General features: G+C 45.3%; 1 protein-coding gene across 2 annotated transcripts in view; it reads right to left on the bottom strand.

Annotated features, from left to right (window-relative positions):
• Window positions 1–25,129, bottom strand: part of TSPAN14 (tetraspanin 14) — a 55,552-nt gene that overhangs the window by 3,535 nt on the left and 26,888 nt on the right. Inside the window, exons 2-7 of one of the 2 annotated variants that reach the window (XM_081266944.1) lie at window positions 23,932–24,029; window positions 8,752–8,802; window positions 7,074–7,220; window positions 5,360–5,530; window positions 3,214–3,339; window positions 1,452–1,496 (exon numbers count right to left, since the gene is read on the bottom strand). In XM_081266944.1, the coding sequence (XP_081123070.1) occupies window positions 1,452–1,496; window positions 3,214–3,339; window positions 5,360–5,530; window positions 7,074–7,220; window positions 8,752–8,802; window positions 23,932–24,012 (621 nt within the window). In that variant the 5' untranslated portion in view covers window positions 24,013–24,029. The remainder of the gene's footprint in view (window positions 1–1,451; window positions 1,497–3,213; window positions 3,340–5,359; window positions 5,531–7,073; window positions 7,221–8,751; window positions 8,803–23,931; window positions 24,030–25,129) is intronic. The other variant, XM_081266945.1, reaches the window with a different exon arrangement.

Genomic DNA, 25,129 nt, shown 5'->3' with positions numbered 1-25,129 from the left:
CAGAAGGAAGGGACGGTCTCCCACAGGAAAGCCTAGCTCCAGGAGACAGAGCCAGCAGGCAATGGTCCTTAGCCAACCAGTACCCTCCAATGTCAACCCTCAATGGAGCATCAGTAAGAGCTCCAGGACCTGTCCCAGCACACACACACCCTTATTAACCTCACAAATGGCAATCAGCTTCAGTTCCCTTCCCCAATCAACTTTCTTCTTGGCAATAATAATGGAAGACAATTCATTTTAGAGGCCTTAGGGTCTGAACTGTGCCCCGCATTCATAAATTAGAGCCTTAACCTCCAGCACCTCAGAATGACTGTATTTGAAGAGAGTGCCTTTACGGAGGTAATTTAATTAAAATGAGGTCACTAAAGTGGGCCCTAATCCAGAATAACTGGTGTCCTTACAAGAGAAGATTAGTACAGAGACATGTAGAGGCGTGAAGAGACTCAGGAAGAAGACGACATCTACAAGCTAAGGAGACAGACAGATTCAGTGTGTGCTGAGGGCTCCTTTCTGGTCCATGGATGGTGTCTTCTTGCACAGCAGAAGAGGTGAAAAAGCCCTCTGGGACTACTTCTATAAGGATACTAATCCCACTCCTCAGGTCCCTGACCTCATGGCCTAATGCCCTCCCAAACACCCTGCCCCATCTTCAAAAATCCATGACTCAGGGGATGAGGTCTCAGTCTATGAATTCTGGGGAAAAACAAACATTCAGCTCATGCAGCCCATCCCTGAGAAATGGCGATCACTGAAGGATGCCAAGTTTTCCAAGCCACAGAACACATCTCTAATGCCCAGGAGATGCCCATGCAGATTCCTGAGACCCCTTCCTTTGAGGACAGTAGTCATTCCTATCACCAAAAGTCACCAAAGCAAGAAATGGAGTCAGGGTGGAGGGTTCTGCCTATATCTTCAGGGTGGTCTTGTTCCTCTTCACATGTAAGAACTTACTCCCTGCGGCTTTAAGAAAATCCTGTAATCATGAGTCCCACCCCTGCCCCAGGTCAGTCTCCTTCCTGCTGCCACTGTCTCCCTGAGGAAGCTGCACCAAGCCACACACTCCTACAGCTTCCTCCAGAACCCCTTTATAATAGACACCTTGTATAGCTCCAAGGAGCCTCTTAAAAATACAGACTTTGTTCCCCAAAATGTCCATCCCACTCTTTAATGCAGCAATGATTCTGTTTTGTGACTGTAGTCACAGGGTTTGAAATCTCCACCTGTCACTGTTCCCAAGGATCCTGCCTCCAGCTCAGGAGGGAGTGTGTGGGGCACCAACCCCTGCTCAGCCTTGTCTCCGTTTAGATGTCACCTTTTCAGCTTAATCTCCCCCTGCTTTTCCCACTCCAATTTTCACTTTTGCTAAAGCAGCAAGTCAAACTATAGGGAATACAGCTTGAAAAACTGTCACCCTAAGGAGCTCTTGAAGTTCTGCATGTTGGGGTTCTCACCTGAATCCTGACATCGTATCCACACTGCGTGTTCACAACTTTTTGCTATAAGATAATCAGAAAAATCAGTCACTTTTATCCTCTTGAGAAGTCAGTGGTAAAAGGTTCAAGAAAAGCTATAACCCAACACCAGAAAACACCTTTGCAAATTCCACTACAGCCCACATCCTCCAACCAGGATAGGACAGGGGTCAGTAAACTGTTTCTGTTATGGACCAGAGAGTAAATATTTCAGATGCAGTCTCCAGAACAGTACAGAATTCTGCTTTAGTAGCAAGAGAGCAGGCACTGACAACATGTAAACAAACAGGCCTGGCTGCATTTCAGGATGGACCCCGGAATTTGAATTTTGTACAATTTCCACATGTCACAAAATGTTACCTTTCTTTTCAACCATGCTATAGCTTGGATATTCAATGCCCCCCCCCCCCCAAGTTCCCTATGTTAAAGGTTTGGTCCTCAGGGTGGAGCTAGTGGGAGATGAAAACTTTAAGAGGTGAGGCCTAATGGGAGGCCCTTAGGTCACGGGGTATATGACCTTGAAGGGGATTGTGGGAACTTGGCCCATTCCTCTTATGCTTCTTGGCCACAAAGTGACCAGTTTGTTTCCACATATATTCCCTGTCATTGCCGGTCAGGCCTGAAAGTAATAGGTCTGTCTGATCATGGGCTGGAATCTCTAAAACCATGAGCCAAAATAAACCTTTTTCTTTTTCTTTCTTCTTTTTTTTTTTTTTTTTTTGGCGGGGGATTGGGGGGGTAAGTGGCTTTGCTGGAGACTGAACCCACATACTAAGCATGAGCTCTGCTATTGAGCTAAGCCCAGCCCCATAAACCTTCCGTCTTTGGAAGTTATTTTCTCAGGTATTTTGTTATAGTGCTGGGAAGATGAACAACCATTTAATAATAATTAAAAGCATTCTTGGCTCCCAAGTCATATAAAAAAGCAAGCCAGATTTGGGTCCTGGGTCACAATTTGCCAATCTTTGTGCTAGGAAGCAAAAGTTATACTAGATAAATGCAACATTTACTATATTAGTATATTTCATAGTAACCCTCAGAGTCCTCAGACATCAGCTGTGCAACCTCAGCAAATCTGAGCCTCTCCTGGGCTGGAGAACCTGCTCATGTAGTAGAAGTGATGGCCGGCCTGCTGGGAGCCCTATGGCCCAGAACAGGCATTACATAACTGCACTAAGAGTTAGCACAGGGTCAGTTCTGCACAGGTTCAGCTCAGACAAAATTCAGTGCTCCTTCACAGGTCATCCCGTGAGCCCAGTTTCTGAACCCAATTACCTGGTTTAGACTGAGAATAAAATAAACAGTGGAGAATCCACAGAAAATAATTCTCCACCACAGAGATGCTGTTCCCCTGTCAGTGATGTGCTCCCCAAAGCTCCTGTAACCTTCTGAGAACTGGGTTTTTTTTCTCCTGAGAAAGGGTATAAAGATGCCAATCAAGGGCTCATGACCATCACAGCATCTTGTCCAGGCACCCCAAGTGAAAGCCCCTCAAGGGAGGGTGAATATTGCTTCCTCCTGCTTTACCCAGTACATCAGTGCCAGGGTGGGCCATGAGAGAACAATCCCCGAATGTATCTAAACAGGACTGCAGAGGTGCAAGGCCTTGGGGCAGATGTGAAGGGCATGCACCCAGCTCCTCTAGTGTGCAGCAGAATAACAGCTCAGGGCATGCGCAGACTCCCAGAAACTACTGGCTATATGAGGAACACATGCCATGCCCAGGAGCAAGTCAACTCACCGCAGGATCCGGCACACAGCAGGAGAAGGGAACCCCACACTTCTCACGACTATAGCTGGCACCACTGCAGTTGAAATAGACGTTAAGGTCCCAGTCTTCAGGGCCATAGGCTCCACAGCACTGGTTCTACAATCACAAAAGCCAAGAATCATCAGATGCTCCCAGAGTCAGTCTTAATGTGGCAGGATAAGTATGGTTCCTTCTATCAGACAGAGAAACTGAGGCCCACCCTGCTATCTCCCACACATACAGAGATGCTGAGCAATACCACCCAGGAAATCCTCTAAAAATGAAACAGCAGCTGGGTGCAATGGCAAATGCCTGTAATTCCTGTGAGTGGAGGCTGAGGCAGGGGGATTGCAAGATTGAGGCCAGCCTGAGCAATTTAATCTCAAAAATGAAAAAAAAATTAAAAGAGATGGAGACATAATTCAATGGTAAAGCACCCTTGGGTTCAATCCCCAGTGCCACCGCTACCACTACCATCAAGGCAAGAGCAGCCCCAACATCTCTGTCAAACACAGATTGACTCAGGGGCACCACCTGGCCTCAGCATAGGGAATAGTTCTACTCTGGCTTTAGTTGCCTTTTTTGTTTCTTTATCAAAATCAAACAAATAAAATATATATATATAAAATAAAAGCACTGAATATCTACTCCCAAAGCAACAGTTACAACTGGAGTGAATGGCAACACAGGAAACTCTGCCCCATCCAGGGCCTCTGCCCTCCCCACTGTCTGGTACAGCTGCAAAGAAGAATCCTCATCAGTCTAACAACTGTAAAACCCAGTGTGAACGGTGTCCCCACACGACAGCAGATCGCATTTCCACACCTGCCCTTGAAGCCGACTTGGTTATGGCATAATCATAACAAATGACAATGGGGATTTCCACTTGTTTTCCTGCTTTTAAGGTAAAATACTGTCTTTCCCATCCCCACCTGTCCACTGTGCCAGCTGCTTAATGATTTAATAATTAACTAATATTTCACCCCAAGAAAACTCCATAACCTACTGAATCCCTCTGGAAAACTTGTTTTTTTTTTTAAAGAGAAGGAGGCAGCAGAGAAAAGATGATGTGTTTTAAGTAATGCTGGAGCCAGCAAACCCAAGACCATGTGAACATAGAATGAGACTGTGGCACCAAACAGAAAAAAGAACAGTGAGGGGCATGGGATAATGGCAGGGATTTGGTGGCTTTCACAGACCATACAGGTCAATGACAACAATTCAGGTAGACTCTTTGGTCACATAAATGGGTTTGGCTAAATTCCATGATACATGAAATAAGGGTAAACAAGTTTTGGTTAATAAGAGTGGGTCATAGTTATTTTTAGTGCTCTCTAGAGTTTATTTTCTTCTCAGAACTAAAGTGTTCCATATAAAAATTTCCTGAGGAAGGTGGGCTTTCGGACAGAGCACAGATCAAACAGAAGATAACATGGCTAGGGAGGGGGTTTCTCCCAGGGGGCCTGGAGCAGCTGGAGCCCAATCCTCCAGGTGCAGCTGTACACCAGGGGTACAGGGACAGATGGACTTATGGCCCCAGCGTGGGACTGCTTAGATAAACCCCAGGGGACATACTCCAGAGAGGTCACATTCCCCTCCATCTGAGGAAGCTTCCTCTAGACAGCTCTGCCCTTCTCAAACAGGAAGGGGAAAAGGTCCCAGAGAGGAAGGGGACAGGAATAGCTTTAAGTGGTGAGTCATGAGCTTAGGGAGTAGGAGCTCTGCCTCCCCTGCCCCCAATACCCACAGGGCTCAAGGTCCCAGGGACAACTGGCTGCCAGCGTGGCTGTTGGGCAAGGCTGGGGAGACCTTAGCCACAAAGGGGGAGGGTAGTGAGGGCTGATATTCTAGAAGTGGGTGGCCTTGGTACAGTTGGAATTGCCTGCCCAATACAAATAGTGGGTGGGGAGGCACAGGAAGACAGAGCCTAGCCGGGCCACATGAACGGCAGAGACAAACTGACCAGAGGCAGAGTACACACTCCACAACCTCCCTACTGCCTGCCACGCTGCAGGCAGAAACACAGCAAGGAGAGAAGGTTTGTGTCCCCTAGCCTTGACTGTCGAGCTGCACAGACTTGACTTAAGGCAGGAAAGTGCAGGTGCTACCACGGAACCCGCCAGGAGACAGAGCTTACAGCTTTCTGAAGGGAGTCGATGAGGTTCTGCAGGTCGATGTCGTCCCGGTAGGATCTGATGTTGCTCTCAAAGAACTCCCGGAACCGATCCCTTACCCAGTCCTGGAACAAGAAGGCCAGCACAGCCACAGCCAGCTCCAGGAAGAAGATGAGCACGATGGCACCACAGAACTGCAAGGAGACAAGGGCAGTGCAGGAGTTACCACATCTACCAGGCTGGTTCTATACACCCATTTGACCCAAAACCACTACCTGCTGCAGAACATGAGCTGTCACAGGAGACCCCAGGTCAGCCTGGGAATCCTGCTGACCTGTTAGTAACAGGGGGCTTCATCTCACCCGTAAAGGGGGATGGTTGATCACTAACCACGTCATCCACTGCAACACTGCTAACAGTGAATGAGTGAAAAAAGATGAGAGGGCTCCAGGCCAACGTGCCAGTCACTGTTATGAAGCAGCCCTCCTCCCTCGAAAGAAGGAAACCGTAATAGGGAGTGAATGGCTGTCCTACCCACAAGGTTGTCAGCTCCTCTGGGACAAAGTCTGGGCCCAGACATTACCTGACCACTCTCCACACATACACAATCATCCAAATTTCTAGAAATTGGATTTATCACCCCAACCTTAAGGATGAAGAAAGTGAGGCTCACTCAGGTACATAGTTTGTCTGCAGTCACGTAACTCACACAGGACATCTAGTTCCCTGGCAGTCTTACCACTCTGGAGGCACCAATGTTATCAGTACCCACTCTGTATGTGAGCATGATAGTCACATACAGACCCTTCCTGAGATATGTCTGTGACAGGCCACGAATAGTGGTGGCATTCTACAAGGCCCCTCTGCAGCCATAGGTTCATATCCACCTCTGTCACCAGAGACTTTCAGTGTGTAAAGCCTGTGTTCTCACAGACACAAAGACCACTAAACAGCTTTAACACCACTGACAAATTTGGAGGAGCCTTTCAAAGCAAGATGGAGAAGTACCAGCATGTAGGCATAGGAACATGCATATACACAGGCCCTCCAAATGTACTCCCTGTTCCCATGGAAGCAAGATACTAAACATAGTATTTTTAAGAGGGAAAAAATAGAAAAAAAAAATATGTGCTGTGCTTTTTAAATTAAGTCCAGGAAAGAGAAAGCTTGACCTAATAAACTCAACAAATAATATATTGTAAAAAACCTTAATGTGTTTTCCCCACCAGGTGCTATTTAATTTTAACTGAATGCATTTAAAAATTAATTTGTATCTAAATATAAAACTAAATTCTTTGTAACTGGCAGTTCTACCAGGAAATTAAAGATTCTACATTGCACATCCAACAGATTCACAGCCCTGGAGGAGGGAAATGATTTCTTAATGTTACTGACAACATCTTTTGATCTTAGCCAGGAAGGGCAAAGGTGAGTAGCAAACAAACAATTCCTCCAGAACTTCGGAGAGGAGATAAAACGCGAAGAGGGGGAGTGGAGCTGCTTATAAGCACTTCCTCCCACCAGGAGCTGAAAACCAGAGGAGCCCCACTTCTCCCGGGGAAAGGAACCAGCTCATCTGGATTTTTTTTTCCCTAAAATCTTACCACTCAATGAGGCAGCAGGGTACAAAGTGACTCACACCAGGTAACATATAGGCCGACCTAGCTAAGCCAGTACCCCTACCCCCCATTACCCCTACCTCTGTTACATCCCACCCCCATCTCTGGGGCCACTCACAAACTTGAGCAGGCAGATGTTCTCCCGTAGGGCCCCTACACAGCCAGCGAACCCCAGTGTGAACATCACCACGCCCACCATCAGGACCAGTACCACGGGGTCTATTCCATGTAGCCGAGTCACTTTGGTGAGGTCAGACAGTACACCCTGAAAAAGGCAGAGAAAGAAGGATAGCATCAGCCTTGAAGGGGACTCAAGGGGACTCTAGCTGGGCTGTCCAGAGACCTGCCTCTCAGGGCTCAATCCTATCATTAAAAGCCAGGCAGAATATGGCCCTGACTACCCGCTGAGAGGCACATCAGGCGAACAGATTCTTGACCACTTCAGTCCTGAGACCCTCACAGGAGGGTCACAACCTCCTGGTCTCCACTGAAGCTCAGTTCCTGGGAGGCAGACCCAAGGCTTCCTTTATGGCCTATTGGGTATCTCTGACGGGTCCACTGGAAAGCAAAATGCTGTGGCTGACTGTCCAAAGCACCCTCAAAATGAACATTCTGTGGAAAATATACCTAGCAAGGGAAGAGGTATGGCAGTGCTGCCTACAGAATTACCTGTGATAGTGGAGGTGCTGTGTACCTGCACTGTCCAAATTGGTAACAACCGTTTCTGGGTGCTTGGAATGTGGCTAGGGACACTTAAGAATTTTCATTTGTGTTTAATTTCAATTAAATAGAAACACATAGTCATATGTGGCTAGTGTGACCCACAATGACACAGCAATTCTGTGAGATTCAAAGGAGAATGAAGAAGAGGACAGCCAGACCAGGTGCTCAGCCTAGTGCAGACAGCTAGCTAAGCAAACTGCTGCAGTCCCAGAGGTGGCCACACAGTGGCACTACAAGTCACAGGTTGCACTGGCTTCCAGGTCAGTGGGGCAAAGGGACACTGCACTGTAGTTCTTGCCCTGTTAGGGTTCACAGGCTACCCTGAAGGTGTCCAAACCCAAGGGCAGGACTCATCCAGTTCCTAAGGCTATGGCAGGAAATCCCATAAACCTAAGTGCTCCTGTCTCCTCCTGGAAACAAAGGCAGTTTCCACTGAAGGAACAGAGGGCTCTTTCACCTAACTTCTCTCTCTACCTCCCTTGGTGCCCTGGCAGGGATTTCCGCCCTCTTCACCTCCCCAGCAACAACACCACAGCTCCACCTGCTCTTTATCCTTGCAGACCGTTACATACTGGTCTCTTTTTCTCACCTCTCTCACAGGCTTGGCAAAGAGGTCCAAAGATACCTAAAGGCCTGCTCCCACCACATAGGGTGCCTGAAGGCACGCAACCAAGCCCTGCTCCTGTTCTCAAGACTTCTGTAGGCGAGGACAAGAGCTCCAGGAATAAACACAACTGTGTTTGGGACTTGCTCGCTTGCCCTAGAAGCATACAGGGTCAGGCAGGCAACCCCAGGCCCACTCTGGGCATAGCTGCAGGCAAGCCCAAGGCCACTCCGGGCTGCTGCAAACAGAAATTTCTCCACATTCACAAAGCTCAGAAAACCCCCAAAACCTAACTGTTCCAGCACTGACTACCCCTCCCTGCACTGCCCAAGGAAGAGCCAGCCTCAGGGTTCTGTGGATCTTTACTTTGCACAGGAAATGTTCCTTGTCAAGAAACAGACAGGAGGAGGGGATAATTCAAGCAGAATGAATCTAGTTTTGGTCTCCTGGTACTCAGGGTTCTACCTACCTTTTCACTCCATGCCCAGAGTCCAACTCCAAGGAAGACAACTCCAGCCAACTGAGCAGGAACAGTGGGGAGAGAGAGAGAAGAAATGTTAGATCAGAAGCCAGCACCATAAACATGCTTCTCACAGCAAAGACCACATGCTAGTCAGGATGCTCCTGGCTCCCAACCAAGATCCTAGGCCCTTCTGGGCGTGGTGGCACATACCTATAACCCTAGCAGCTCTGGAGGCTGAAGCAGAAGAATCGGCAAGTTCAAGGCCAGCTTCAGCAATTCAGCAAGGCCCTAACCAGCTTAAAGAGACCCTATCTCAAATTAAAAAATAAAAAGTGCTGGGGATATAGCTCAGTGGTAAAATGCCCCTGAGTGGTTCAATCTCCAGTAGGGAAAAAAAAAAAAAATCCTTAACCCTGCAGATGACAGGGGTTTCTACCCCAGGAAAAGGACAAGGAGGCTCTGCAGATAACTGGCTTGTACTCCTGAATGTATGACAAACTCTTCCAACACCAGATGGCCCCACAATCCAGAGAAGAGATAAAGGCCTCAGGGCAGACTAGGTCCTACAGAGACTGTGCAGTCAAGCTCTACCCTGTTCCTTCTATATTCTGCCACACCTGCCCCCACCCAAGTTCATTTCAGGGCACTCTCAGTGTGTAAGAGGACTTTGTGCCCCAGGAGCATTAGAGGTTTCCAGTGTAGATGGGGGCATGGAGAGCAAAGCCCAGCACCAAGTACGCTCCCCACCTCAGGCCTCCAGCACTATATTCAAACTCAGCCATAAGCTACCCAGGCCAGCTACTGGCCAGAGTTGAGCCCCCTCCCCAGGGTACTTACATGTAGCACAAAGTACACATGTGCTCAGGAGGTGCTGGGTTACTAGCTAACGAATTAAAATAAGCCTGCATTAAGCAATGACCTCACTCAGAAGAAAAGCACCCCAGTCTCCCACCTGCAGGAACCCACTAGGGCTAAGCTGCTCTCTGGGCCAAGAGAATGGAGCCCACCCAAATGCACCACACAGGTTTCTGAACCAGGTAGAATCTGCCATATAAAAGGAAAATACATCATGATCTGTGCAAATGAAGCTGCCTCCTGTTTTTCTGTTAACTACTTTATACCACACCAGCATTGCACTACCATTTATTAGTATCTCACAATAAATAACAGAGCTAGATTTCTCTATGACTCTCACCTTTCCAAAGTTTATTCTCAAGCTTCAAGCTATTTCTGCCGTTTTATTCAATACTAGACCCAGGTGGCTGGAATGGGAAGGCAGGCCCTTTAATGAAAGCCCCAGGAGGTCTCAGCCTCTTCCAGATCATAGATCATTTTTCAGAAAATGCACATACTCCCAATATTCTGCACAGAATATTGGAGGGTGGTTCACAGCTTCTAGTGGTTGGTTCCCACAGTGGTCTATAAACCCCAACCCCTGCATTTTATAAAGCAGAATACTGGGGTCCAGAGAGTTCAAAACCAAAATGGCAGGTAGTGAGGAGAAGGACCCCATCCCAAGCTCAGTTCATTCATTCATTTGTTCCTCACTCACTGGTTCAAATATTCATCGAGTACATCCTAGGTGCTGCACTCCACCAACAGGCCAGCAGGCTGCTGGTGCTTATGCTCCTCTGGGCTCACCCTTGCTCCTTTCTACCACACCACCCCATTCCACCTCACACCAATTTCCTAATTGATATCTTTGTTTTTCTTGATGAGTGCATGATCATTTCCTCCACTTCCCAGGAGTTTCAAAATGCTATGAGAAGTAAACCCCCAAGTGACTGGTGATCCTACAACTCCTCAAGGTTCTCAATACTTACTTACCTCTTGCCAAAGCTGGAGCTAGTCTTTAATCCCACCTTATCTGACCTTATGGAAGGTGAGATCAAGTCAGTCATTTCTCCTTCAACTATTTCCCTGCACACGTAGCTTCAGGAATACCAAGGCAAAGGGTTGTCTCCCTCACTGACTCCTCTTTCAGATCACACCAAGCTGTGGAGAAGCTCACAGCTCAGTCCTAGGTCCTTTGCCCTGCCTTGAGCCTGCTAGGTGATCTCATGATTGCCACAACACTAAATGCTGTCCAACACACTGCCAACTCACCAATACAGACCAGAATAGCCACTTCTCTAAGTCACGCAGCTCAGGGTCTCCTTGACTTGTCCACCTGAAAGATCTGACAAGATTCCAATCGAAAAAACGTCCTCAATGTCTCCTGGATCTCCCCACACCTGCTCTGCTCCTCCCCAACTCCTCACCTTCTCCTTAAAGGGTACCACTGTCTGTTCCTCTGTTTAAGAGAAAACCTTGACTTCGTGCTTAATGCTTCTTTCTCCCTTACCCAGTATTCAACTCACTATTGACCCTCTGCTGGTTTTACCTTCAAAACACATAATACATCCGACCAGTTTTCCTCTCTGCTCCCACCTGTCTGTTGTCTGGATCCTGCAGGGGTTTCCTCCCAGGACTCCAAGCAACTAGAATGACCCTTTGAAAATACAACTGCCCCTCAGAAATTGAGAGAAACTGGTTTCAGGAACCTCTGTGGATACCAAAATGCTCATGCCCAGGCCTCCCATATAAAATGGTGCAGTATTTGCATATAACCTGTGCACATCCTCCCATATACTTCAAATCATCTCAGATTACTTGTAATGCCTAATACAACATACATTCTGTATAAATAGCTGTTATAATGTTTAGGAAATACTACAAAAAAATGTTTACATGTTCAGTACCGACACAGATTAAAAAAAAAAAAAAAACAGCTTTTATCCAAGATTGGCTTTCACAGATGTAGAGCTGGCAGATACCAAAGGACAACTGTAAGATTACATGGCTCCCCACCTTGAAACTCTCCAATGACTTCCCTTCAGACCTGGAATAAAATTCAAACTCTGCCGCGACCTACACAGGGCTGTGCCCCAGGCTTCAGCCCACATCCCAGCAACACATTCCTCCTGCCCATCACCCCCATTGCAGCCCTTCTCCCCACCACCCTGGCATCCTGGCTGTTTCCTGAACTCACTCCCTGCTCAGAGCCTTGAAACTGTTCCCTCTGCCTAGAATGTTCTTTGTCCATATCCATTCCAGGCTTCTTCCTCATTTCTTTCAGGCAGGTCTCCTCAAATTTCACCTCTTCAGAGATGCTACCTTTACCATCATATGTAGAACAGCTCCCTGTCCATCACTTGGAAATCTCCTTTTGCCTGATTTACTTTATTGCACTGAACCTAGATCAGATAGGCTGTCTGTGCTGTTCAGGGGTGTATCCCAGCAACATGGAGAAGGACCTGGCATGTAGGTGCAGAACAGGCCCTTGTAAGAACCTTACCAGGCTGCAAGGATAGGCAGTCCCAGCCTGTGATGCTTCTGGCTCTCCTCCCAGGCACACTTGTGGAAATCATCTACTTCAAAGAGCCAAGAAAGAACCCAGCCTGGCCCAGGTTTATGGTGTAGCCCTAAACAGGGGCATCAGCCGAGAATCAGAGCAGAACAGAGCCTGTTGGCCGACTAGCACTATCCCCCATCCAGTGTTCCCAACAGACTTTCCCAGCCCTGCTTTCTGCAAAGTCCACCCAGCTCCCAGTGACATGTGGACCAGTGAATGAAGTCAGCCTTGAAACACTCAACTGACAGCCATACAGACCTCCCCTTTCCTGATCTCTGCATTCACTGATCTCACAGTTCACTCCTCACCCCATGTTCTGCATCTATTTTTCCCCATAGTAAGACCAGCCTCAGCTCCACCTATATGTCTATGTCTTGCTGAAGTCATACTGTGGTGCTGTTTGAATTCTTCCTCCAGGTGACTAAACTGATGCAAGGAAGCTTGCACAGCTAACACACACAAAGGACAAGTCCTCCAGAAAGATCCTCAACTCTCCATAACAGAAGCTAGCATTTACTGCTGATCTACCTGCTCAGGTCTGGATCCTGCAGGGGTTTCCTCACAGGCCTCCAAGCAACTAGAATGATCCTTTGAAAATACAACTGCCCCTCAGAAATTGAAAGAAACTGGTTCTAGGAACCTCTGTGGATACCAAAATCCTCATGCCCAAGCTGTGCTGGGGCAGGCAGCTCCTGTTCATGGCTGCTCCAGTCATCACTGTTTTCCAAGGCTCCCTAGGAAAGCCAAAGAGGAGCCCGGTCCCCATCACTGCAGCACAGTTCTCTTTCCCCGCACAATGACCAGGCTCTAAGAGTAAGAGCTTGTTTTTTTTGTTTGTTTGTTTGTTTGTTTTGTTTTCCCATTTTTTTTTTTTATTGTTGGTTGTTCAAAACATTACATAGGAAGAACTAAAGTTAACTCACATAAGAAAGATGGGAACTTAGGGGTCACATGTCAGATCATGGGTTCAATGAATGCTGGCCCAAAGCTGAAACTTTGTGGACCAACAATCATGATCCTTGAACTCTGGAGCAGATTATGTGGGTCTGGGCTCAGTCTTGTTCCCTAGCTGCTAACCTTCTGGGAGCAATGGCTCTGCTGGGTGACCCCCAGTCTCAGAGCAGCCTTCTTTGTTCTTCTTACATGATCCAACTGAATCTCCTCAAGTAGGGATCCAACTCCAGTCAAGCCCAAAGTGAGTCCAACCTTCAGTCTGCTTGGATCACTGGACACATATACTGCTATGGTCACCAGGCCTATAGCTCCACCCTTTCCTTCACACCATGTTAAACACTTAAACACCAAAGGAGACCTTCTACATACTCCAACACTGCCCTTATCACCTTCATTTATCAGATGGAAAGCTCAGACACAGAGCAACTTGGTCAATTGTTCAAGGTCACAGAACTAGTTGGTGCTACTTAAGAACCAAATCTAAGTGTCTCTGACCCTGATAACATGTGATTTCAGAACTGACAGTCACATGGGAGCCCAGTGGTATGATGCCACAGAGAGGCATTTGGGCTTTGCAACTTCAAAGAAACAAAACATAGCTATGTGATGAGGAGGCCCCTGTTAAAGAAGTCTTTGTTCCAACCAGGGCAGATGGTAAGGGAGCAGGGCTTCTTTAAGGATCATCAAAACATTCGGAATTGACCTTTCCTCCTTAGCCAAAGGCCCATATCATAGAAGTAAGAGTCCTGCTTGTGGGTGCTCTGGGCTGGTACACTCCTTCCTTGTCCTATAAACTACAAGGAATTCCTTCACCACCTAAGGAAGCCTGTGGCAGTTTACTTAAGAGGGATCCAGTCCCAGCAAAAGTATAAACAGCTGGCCAGGCCCTGCTGGCCTGGAAGAGACAATTCCAACTCCAAGTAGTCAAAAGCAGCCTCTTACCCAGGATTTAATGAACTTAGTCCTTGCAAGATTTCACGTGTGAAAGCACTTAGACAACTCCTGCAGGCCCCAGAGGCCTTTCCTCATCAGGCTCAAGGAGAACCACCAACAACAGGGCAACAGGACTCTGTCCTCTGGCCCCTGGTTCTTGCACAACCCTGTTGCTGACTCAGTCTAACATTCACAGAGTCCCTTCCTTCCCCTGGGCCTCCTATGGGTGTCTCAGAGATAACGGAAGGAAACACAAGGCTGAGATACCAAAAGATGGGGTGGTTCAGAGCAGTGCTGAACTAATGGCATAGGCCAGGGTGCTCTCAGTCTCATCTCTGCTCTGGAATATCCTAGCAACAGGACCACATGCACTTCTAGGAATTTCTCTGAGCCTCATTTCCTCTACACAACAAGGATGACCCTTTCCTTGATCATAGGAAGGTTGTAGGTTTTAGCCTCCTGTGGCATGCTCACCCTGGGGCAGAGCTCAGCTGAAGAAGCCTGGTCTCCAAGGTGCAGGCAGAGCAGAGGAATAGAAGATCCTTCAGAGCAACATCACAAGCACCTACTGCATTAAAGACACTGAGTCCCACCCCAGCAGCTTCCGCCCTAGTCTCTGTCCCAAGTTGAGGTCTTTCTTTCCAGATACACCTGCTTCATTGGGCTTCTGGAGATAACAGAAATGCATAGCTCAGGGATGGGGCTTTCTGGAGGCTTTCACATGAGGCAGGAAAAGATGATGGAAGAAAACAGGGCGGAGAGTGAGTGGAAGATGCTAGAACTGAGCCTCCGTTCTGTCCTAACATACTCTTTGGCTTTGAGCAAGCCATCCCTCTCTCCTGGGGCTCAGTTTGCCTATCTGAAAAATGAGCAAAGAACCTAAGCACCTCCAGTAAGCCTTGCACCCCTTAATCTTTCCAGGTGCAAAGCCCTTGGTCTTGGTACTCTCCAAAATAGGGAATCACGAGTTCAGGCCTGGTAAACATCAGAAATCCTTGTTGCTTCTTGAAATGCCAATGAATCAATTGAATTAGAGGCCAGAAAGGTTGCCAGAGGACACGGACCCCAAATCCAAACTCAACTCTGAAAGCCTAGTGGGCTGAGGGAGGATTCATGAGATATTCATCAAGGTTAGAAGGCCTTGCCCCTCAAGACTGGGGCCACTCTGAGCTCTACACAGAGCAGGGAATCTCCCTTTCAAAGTAGTCTCATATTAGATGAATTCTGAACTAAGCCACTTCTCAGAGGGAGTTTGGAAGTTTTGAAAACCAGAATGAAGACTGGAGCTCAGCTTCCTCATTATACAGGGAAACAGTGCCCAGGAAGGAGATGCCTTGCCTGGGCCACAAAGCTTATCACACACCAGCATTTCCTCTTGCCGGAAGGGTGGGTCTAACAACAAGAAACACATGCCCTTTCAGTAAACCCATGTGAGGGTCCCAAAGAGGAAGGGCAAGGACTAGGCAGAGGGATCCAGAGGAAGTTTCCACAGCTGTCTCTGTGACCTCTGATAACACAGAGCTGGTTCCACCAAGCCCCACCCAGGAATCTGTCAAGGAAAGAAGGCGAGGGGATAGTCATCCAAGGGAGGCTACAGGCAGCGCCACAGGAAAGCGGGTGGAGGGAACCTCCACCCCAGTTGCTGCCATCACTGTCACAGATCATAGTGATTAACAGTGGGTGGAAACCCAAGACTCCAAACCAGGGCCAAAAAGTAAATGCTCGCTGCTTTGTGTGCTGGATGATCTCTGTTGCAAGCACTCAACTCTGCTGTTACAGTGGGAAAACAGTCAAAGACAAATAAATGAACTGACATGGCTGTGTTCCAATAAAATGATATGTGCAAAATAGGCGGAAGACCAGGTTGACCTGCAAGCCATGGTGTGCCAAGGAGAGCACTAATCTATCACATTAAAGCCATCTGGACCTAGAGATGAAAGACAGGATTTCCTTTAACTCAGCCATATGAAGCCTGGGATACCCCCATATACTGGTGTCCAGATTTTATATTACATTAACAGATAACTTAAAACTATAAATAACCCAAAATGACATATTTCTACAATTAAATATTACACAATAAGAACAAACTGTCTACAACTACATATTCACAGCAGAAATGAAACTCACATATTTAACAAAAGATTTCAGACACAAAAGTCTTCAAATGATTAATGGAAGAATATGTGGGTGGAAAAACTAAGCATCTAATCAAAAGGTACTAGATAGAATAAAAATGTGATCTACATACAACAAGGAAAAAATCAGTAAATATGAGACAGGAATGACAGAGAAGATGGAATTAGCAAGACAAAGACTTTAAAATAGATATTTTACATATGTTTATAGATCTAAAGAAAAATATAAAAATGATAAGGAGAGAAACATATTTAAAAGACACAAATGGAACTAGTACAAGAAATAGAAAATATAACATGAGAAGTAAAGAATTCACTGGATGCATTTAACAACCAATTAAACCCTGAAAAAGAAGAGATACGCGGATTTGAAGACAAAGCAACTGTACGAACTAAAGGAAAGAAGGAAAAACAAGAAAAACTAAACACAATCTCCATGTTCTACAGGACAACACCCAGAAAAGAAGGGAGGGAGGGAGCACATTTGAAAAAATAATGATCAGAATATTCCCAGATTTGATAAAATGACATCCTCACAAATCCCAAAGGTCTAATGAACCTCAAACAGATTAAATACAAAGAAAACCACACTGTACAATACAATACAGTAGAAAAGAGAAACTTTTTTTTAAATACTGGGGATTGAACACTGGGCACTCTATCACTGAACTATAACCCCAGAACTTTTTTTTTTTTTTTTTTGAGAGCAGGTGTCACTAAGTTACCCAGGCTATCCTTGAATTTTCAATACTCCTGCCTCAACCTCCCATCCCAAGTAGCTGGGGTTAAAAGAGTGCACCACTATGCCTGGTTTCTTAAGAAACTTCTGAAACCTGGTTTCTTAAGAAACTTTTGAAACAAACCTGAGGGTTGGGAAAGATAAACTACATGAACAATATGCATCTACAAAATATTTTAACCAAATAAAGTGAAAACATATCAAAATGTGTGGGAGGCACAAAATATACAGCTTCAAACTCTTATACTAGAAAACAAGAGAAATTCAAACCAGTGATTTAATCTTCTACCTTCAAAGGCTAAGAAAAAAGCAAAATAGTTCCAAATAGAGGTGAGAAATAATAAATAAATGAACAGCAGTCAATGAACTGGAAATAGATGGTGGTCATGGTTGGATAAGAATGTGAATGTGCTTAGTGCCAATGAACTTAAAAATGGTTACAAGGATAAATTTTTTGTTATGTATATTTTTCTTTTTGAAAAATAAAAGTAAAAAATAATTATAAAAGGTTTTTTAAATCAATGGAATTAAAAACATTAAAAAAATCACCTAACATTTTTTGTATTTGTTCTAATTAGTTATACATTGACAGTAGAATGCATTTTGACACATCATACATAAATAGAGTATAGCTTCTCATTATTCTGGTTGTACACGATGTAGAGTTACACTGGTCATGTAATTATATAAGCTGATAATGTCTGATTCATTCTACTATCTTTTAAGAAGTCAAAGATAAAAGAGTTGAGTCTAATTTATGGCAAGGGGATGCAGACTGATGGTCACCTGAGGAAGGGGTGTAGAGGAAGGGACTGCAGAAGACACAAAGGAAGCTTCTGGAGTGACAGAAATGTTTCACATCTTCATTTTGATGATGGTGGTTGTATGGCCCACTGAATTGTCATCAAACTGTACACACACATACCAGGTTACTTCACCTTGAAAATACCCTGTGAGTGTTCAATAACCATATGACCCAGCAAGAATCTTGGTGCATCCTGGATATCCCTTCCTCTGTGATCCCTACTCTGCTTCATTCAGGCCTGTGTGAGGAGGGCAGGGGCTACAGCCCTGCAGAGATCCAGCACCCTTGGCTATGCCTCAAGTTCCCCTGGTGACTCTGAGTAGTCCTTGCCCTTTGCCTTGGCAAGGCTCAGTATAAAAACACACACATCTACCTACACCCAAAGATAAGGCAGTCTATTTCCTGTGAATTGGAGCAGGCTTTCTGAAAAAGTAATTTTGACTCTATGTCAGGCAGGTCAAATCAATGTATATACCTTCTGACCCACTTAATGTCACTCCTGGGAATCTATCCTGGCAAACGACTTCCCTCCTTTCCCCAAAAGGAAGAATTCTGTATCATAAAAAAAATAATCACTATATCCTTATCTAGGATGGGGAAAAAAAACTGAAAACAACCTAAAAGTCCAATATGGGATTCTCTAAAACAAATATAATCACAAAGACTATGTCACAACCAAGAATGTTCTACACCAGGTGATGCTGCTGTGAAAACGCAGACCTCAAGAAAGGGAGGATTCTGGGCTGGGGATGTGGCTCAAGCGGTAGCGCGCTCGCCTGGCATGCGTGCGGCCCGGGTTCGATCCTCAGCACCACATACCAACAAAGATGTTGTGAGCGCCAAGAACTAAAAAATAAATATTAAAAATTCTCTCTCTCTCTCCTCTCTCACTCTCTCTTAAAAAAAAAAAAAAAAAAAAGAAAGAAAGGGAGGATTCTGCTCACAAGGACATGAAACCATGAGAGCCTCAGACAGGAGCGGGTGGAGCAGGGGAAATGCAGTGATCCTTGGCTGCTTTGTTGAGCCTTCTTGAACCTCATGCAATAATAAAAGTTTATTATATAATACTTGGAGAGAAATAGGTACCACATCTTCTCAGTAGTGAAGACAAGAATATTCTTAAAATACTACACTTGGGGGACAAGGGGAGGAAGGAGAGAAAGGAGAGGGAAAGTACTGGAAATGAAACTGACCAAATCATGTTGTGTACATGTGTGAATATGTAACAACACATCCTACTAATATATATAATTACCAATAAATGTACCAATAATATACTAATAAATTTTAAAAAAAACACTATACAGAGGGCCATACATGGTCCCTCCAGCACATACTTCTCCCAGCTTCCCTCCCTCTGCAAGCCAAAGTGAGATTTTTTTTTTTAAATTTAAAAAATTTTTAAATTGTGGTAAAATATACTATATGAGTGTGGATTTCAGTGGTATTAAATAGATGATAGTCTGGTGCAACCATCACCACCATCCATCCACAGAATTCATTTCACATAACTGAAAGTCTGTACCATCAAATAGTAACTCTTTGCTATGCTTGAATGTGTTCCCTGAAATTGATGTGCTGGAAGCTTACTACCCAAGGCAGCAGTGTTGAGAGTCAGGACCTTTAGGAGTGGTTAGGTTAATTCATTATCACCAGAATGGGTTTGTTACAAAAATAAGTTCTGCTAGTCTTGCCCTCTTTCTTGCCTATGTGATGCCTCTGCCCTGTTGTGAGGCAGCAAGATGGCCCTCAACAGATGCAGACCCGAGCGTGGGTTTCTTGACTTCTAGAACCATGAGGCAAACAAACGTCTCTTTTCAATAAGTACCCAGCTTGTGGTAATTTGTTAGAGCAGCACAAATGGACTCAGACACTCCCCCATTCTCTCTTCCACACTCCTTGGCAACCAACATTCCACTTTCTCTATGATTTTTGACTACTCCAGGTAACATAAGTAGAATCATACATTTGTCTTTTAAGTGGAATCAATTTGTCTTCTTGCATCTGGCTTATTTCACTTAACATAATGTACCCAAAGTTCACCTATATTAAGAATGAATAAGACACTATGGCATGTATGTGCCACATTTTATTTACCTTATCACCAAAGGATACTTGGGCTGTTTCCACCTTTGGCTATGGTGAATAATGCTGCTATGAATGTGAGTATACACATCTCTCTTCAACATCCTGCTTTCAATTCTTTTGAGTCTATACCCAGAACTGAAATTTTAGATCACATGGTGATTCCATTTTTAATTTCATGAGGAGCTACTATATTGTTTTCCATCACAGCTGCACCATTTTACATCCTTGCCAACAGTGGACAAGGGCACCAATTTTTCCGTATACTTCCCAGCATTTATTTTGGGTTGTTTTGGGGTTTTTGTTCTTTTTTTTTTTTCTTAAAGAACAGACATAGATGCGAAGTGGTATCTCACTGTGATTTTGATTTTTCATTTCCCTGAGCTGAAGATTTTGCACTGCAAACAAGTCTAGCCTAACTAAACTACAATTTAAAAAGTAAAAAATGCTCATACTCTCAAAATGCTATTGTTGGGCCAGGTGTTGCGCTGCATGCCCATAAATCCAATGATTCAGGAGGGTGAGACAGGCGCATCACAAGTTTGAGGCCAACCTGGGCAACTTAGCAAGACCCTGTCTCAAAATAAAATCCAGAAAGAGCTAGGAATGCAGCTCTAGAGAATTCCTCAGCAAAACCAGGAAAGCTCAAATTCTTTGTGGAAGAGTACCCCTAGGTGCATTATCCAGTACAGTTAAAACAAGCAAACAAACAAACAAAAAAACCTATTTTGGCTAGAAGCAATTTTTCCTATCCCTATGATAAGACCCCTCAGGAAGCCCAGCTCCATTCTCACTATGTGAAACATGAAATTCAGAACAGAAGAGAGACATCAGTGGCATCCGTGTTTCTTACCCCAATCATGTATTGATGTTTCCTGGGAAATCTCAGCTCCAAAGTCAAAAAAGAGCCAACAAAAATTGTTAGAGTGCTATAGGCGTTTATCTTTAAAGAAAATTATCGTGAAAATAATGCTCAATGGGGGCAAACTGCTAAATTAAAGCTTGCATTTGTCATATCACCTAGAACTGGCTGCAGAAACAACAGGCTGCCTTCTGCATATTCATCCCCGCCTGCTGAGCAATCCTCCTCCTCCACTGCTCACCTCAATCATCAAAACAAAACAAGTACCAACACTGTGCAAAATCATCTATCCAGACTTTGCTTCAAAATAATCCAAAGAGTGGGTGGGGGTAACAAATGAAATTAAGATCAGCTATGAGTGGATAATTTTGAAGCCCGATGATGGGAATGTAAGGCTCATTACATTTTTCTATTTTTGTATTTCTCGCCATTTCAAAAAAGAAAATTTCTCTAAAGAGATATACCATTTGAAACATTTCTGCAACCATATGAGACAGACAGCAAGCAGCTGAGAACAATGTTTCACAACAAGAACACCAGGCTTATCAAAGACAACCAGTTTCAGTGAAGAGTCCAGACTGGCACCCTGGTGCCCAGAGTAGCCTGACATCCTCCTTTCTGCTCCATGAGCTTAACAGAGGACTGTGCATCTCAATTCTCAGGCCTTACTCCACACTGCACAGAGGAAGATGGCAAATCCCAGCCAGGACCCAGCAAGGAGGGTCAGGGCAGCTTGGGCCTGACCTACGTGACCAGTCTCCCACCTGTATTTCCCAACCAGGCTCTCATTTCCTGTTTCTGGTTTTTCCCTGCTGTTCAGCCCCAGTGCACACTAACTGAAAAAATGATTAACTCTCAACAGCACACACTGCCAATTCTGCAAAACCCTGATAACACTACAATGCCCTTCAACCACTACGCAGACTTGCTGCAATCCTGAATTCATGAACTCTGCTATTTGAATTTACTGCTATAATGTGAGAGTAGGCAAGTGAGTACAGCTCCCCAGGAGCCAAGAATCTGTTCTAAAAAAGTTCCTGAAGAAACAAAGATGACCAGGGCCCTCAGCCACAGCAGCCTGAGGACAGCTCTGCTCTAGCTACAAAAATCTGGATGACAGTCTGAGGTGAAGGAAGCACAGCCAGCAGGGGTGAAGCCAGTGCTCCAGTGTACCAAGTGTTAAGCTGTCTATAGCCCAGGTGGCCTTCTATCATTCACCTGACCTGGAGAAGTGGGGGAACAGGCCAGGTAGGTCCAGAGGTTTCCCTCCAGACAGGGAGCAATGCAGGTCTGGGAAGCCACACATGATGTGGACAAGGCACAGTTCTCCCATTAGGAGGGACCCACAGGAACAACAGTTGCAAGGTCCAGCAATGTCCTATTTCAGGAACAGTAATGGCACTGTTTGTGAAAGGCTATTCTAAGCACAGCAAATGACCTGGGGTCAAAGGCCAAGCCATTGGATCCCCCCCATCAATGGCCAAGCCATTGGATCTCCAGAACAGAACACACTGAGATGAATTCCCAGGAGATGATGATATAAAATAATATTGAAAAGCTGGGAAGTCTTAGTGAGTCTGCCTTGTTTTCAAAAGTTCCAGTCCAAATAGGAACCACCAAATCCACAGATACTGTGCTAGTCAGCTTTCCATTGATGCAACAAATACCTGAGATAATCAGTTCATAAAGAGAAAAGGTTTATTTTGACTCACAAATTTGAAGATTTTAGTCCATGACTTTTAGCCCATTGTTCTGGAGCCTGTGGTCAGAAGCGGCACATCATGGAGGCAGTATATGGCAAAATCATTCACCTACCAGCCAGAATGCAAAATAAAGAAACAAGAAGAGACCAGGTCCCACTAACTCCTTCAGGGGCACCCCTCAATAACCTAATACCTCCACTAGGCCCTACCTGTGGAACAGCACCTAGGCTAGGGATCAAGCTTATAACACATGGGACTTTGCGATCTAAACTTTCAAGAGCTCAAATACAACAAATACTAATGGTTGCAACCATTAAAAGGCTTATGGTTTAAAAGCATTTTTAATTATCATGTTCCTTATTGTCCTCCTGTTCCTCTCCTTGGACCAATTCTACTGCAAGACACACATGATGTATCTCAACTCTTTCACCATCTCCAGCCAGTGACCAATTTTTCTTCTTCTCTTTAATGCAAGAGTCCTTTAAAGAACTACCAAGAGTCTCAGTTTCACTCCCTCACTTTCTGCTGGCTCCTTTGGCCAACTCCAGCTGAGTTTCCATCACCGCTCCCACTCCCACCCAGAGCATAGTGTCTCCAATCAAGGTCACCAACCACCTCTACGGTGTCCAAGCCACTGCCAGTTTTCAGTCCTCATCCTGCACCACCTCAATGAGGCATAGCTGACTGCTCCTTTCTACTTCAGAGACTTCTATAACATGAGCTCTCCTAGTCTCCCTTTCACCTTAGTCCATCCACTCAGCCAATTCTGCATGGATTTTCTCCTCCATCCAGCCTCTGGCACCCCAGGATTCTATATTCCAAATTTCCCTCTCCTCGGTCAACATGCTCACTTGTTTTGATGTTCTTCTTAGCCTACTCCTTCCTCTGATAATGACCAAGACTTTCACCTCCATCACGATTACTGAGAAAGAAAACTGACATACACTGTGCAACCTCTCACCCATGCTTGGCTCCAGTCACATGGCCTTCTTTTGATCTTTGCAACTGCTATTATCTCTGCCTGGAGCTTTTTTCCCCTAGACTCCCATTTGGCTGCTCCTTCACTAATATTCATAGCAGGGGCTGTGGTCCACTCCTGAAGTCCCAACTATCTGGAAGGCTGAGGCAAGAAATATTGAGTTTGAGGCTAGATCTCAGCCCCCAAGTCACCTCCTCAGAATGCTCTTCCCTAGCCACCCCAGCCAAGGAGCTTCTCCCTGCCTGCTTTCTAATGCCAAGCAGGCTAATCCTGCTCTTGGTAAACCATAAGCATCACACAGTCAAATGCACATTGAATTTGAATTGAATTGACAAGTACCATACTGTCTTCATTTCACTGGGAGCCTTCTGAGGGCAGGAAAGATAGCACCTGGGCCAGAGCTCCAAGCCTTCCTGAAACCCAAGGCTGAGTTAGGGGCCCTTAATCCAGCTTTCAATCACCTTGACTCATCCATCACATTTGCTGGTTCCAGAGCCTCACCTAGGCAGGGCTTGGCAATCAAACATATGCACAGAATCATGATTTATTCATGAAGGACTGCACAAGAAAATATGATTGTTCTCCTATACTTACCCAGAAGACGATGTTGTAGCTGAATAGGAGGTACTTGTACCAGCAGCTGACCTCGGCATTCGAGTATCTGTAATAGTGCATCTTCTGAGAAGCAGGACCTGCAAAGAGACAGCAACTGATGAGAGAGCAGGTTTAGTGTTAAGTATTCTGCCCAAAACCTGCTCCCCAAGAAAAGAAAAAAGTTGAGGCTCATACAGATTCCAGAAATCTCTGAATTGTTTCTCTTTTGTCCTTTTGCTAGTCCAAGCACAGTCTACTACTAATATCAGCTATGTATGAGGTAAAAATCAGATTAGGTTGACTTTTGAAAACAAACAAAATTAGGAGGAAATTTTTAAAGAATGGAAAAATAACAATTTTTAAAACGTCTTTTAAGTCCCTGGAGTTCTGCTTAGAATCATCCCAAACATTCAGCTCATCACCTCACGATTGGCTATTGATTTTTCCACTTCATGCTAAGGAAACAGGAGTTCAGAAAGGTCATGTGACTTGCCCAAGGACAAGAGCGCAATAATAGATCTAACATCTGCACCAAGAGCAGCTGACTCCACACTCCATATCCTTCCACACTCCAGAGCCAACCAAAGAAATGAGGAATCAAAGCCTGACCACGAAGAGTCACATTTGGGAAGAGGAAATGAAAGGTTAGGCAGGTTTGCATGATCCAACTACAGCCAATACATAAAGCCAGAACTAAGGTTCCATATTCATTTACCTTTTATCTTCCCAAGCTCAGCCTGCAAAGAGGTGAAGGCCCAGCACCCTGGCCTGGGTAGAAAGACCCCGACAACCCATAGCTGCCAACATTTGCCTCCACCCCTTCTTCTCTGCCTTCTCCCTATGACCAACCACAGCTTTGGCTTCTTGGGGCTTATAATAAAGCTTAGACTATACAACCCCTGTGGGAACATCCTGTGACCTACATTTTGAAGGGTGGTGACTGCTGATTTTATCTGAGTCCATTCCCCAAAGTCTGTCACAATCATACAAAAGGGGGGATGGTCCCAAGGAAAAACTCTGAAAAAACACCTATACTTTTTTCCTTTTTGAACCCCAGTGATAATCCAGGTGATCCCTAAATTCCTCTACCATCCTCTGGTGGGGAGTGGTGGGGAAGGTGAAAAATCTCTGCTGCCAAAGCAAGGCTTATGCTGGGGAAGGAGAGGATGTCTAAGCTAACATTCAGGGTCAGGATCTG

Source organism: Spermophilus citellus (genome assembly GCF_964194105.1).
Source record: "Spermophilus citellus genome assembly, chromosome: 15".
NCBI lineage: Eukaryota > Metazoa > Chordata > Mammalia > Rodentia > Sciuridae > Spermophilus > Spermophilus citellus.
The sequence above is the reverse complement of the archived record's forward strand: the minus strand, read 5'-3'. Positions and strand labels throughout refer to the sequence as shown.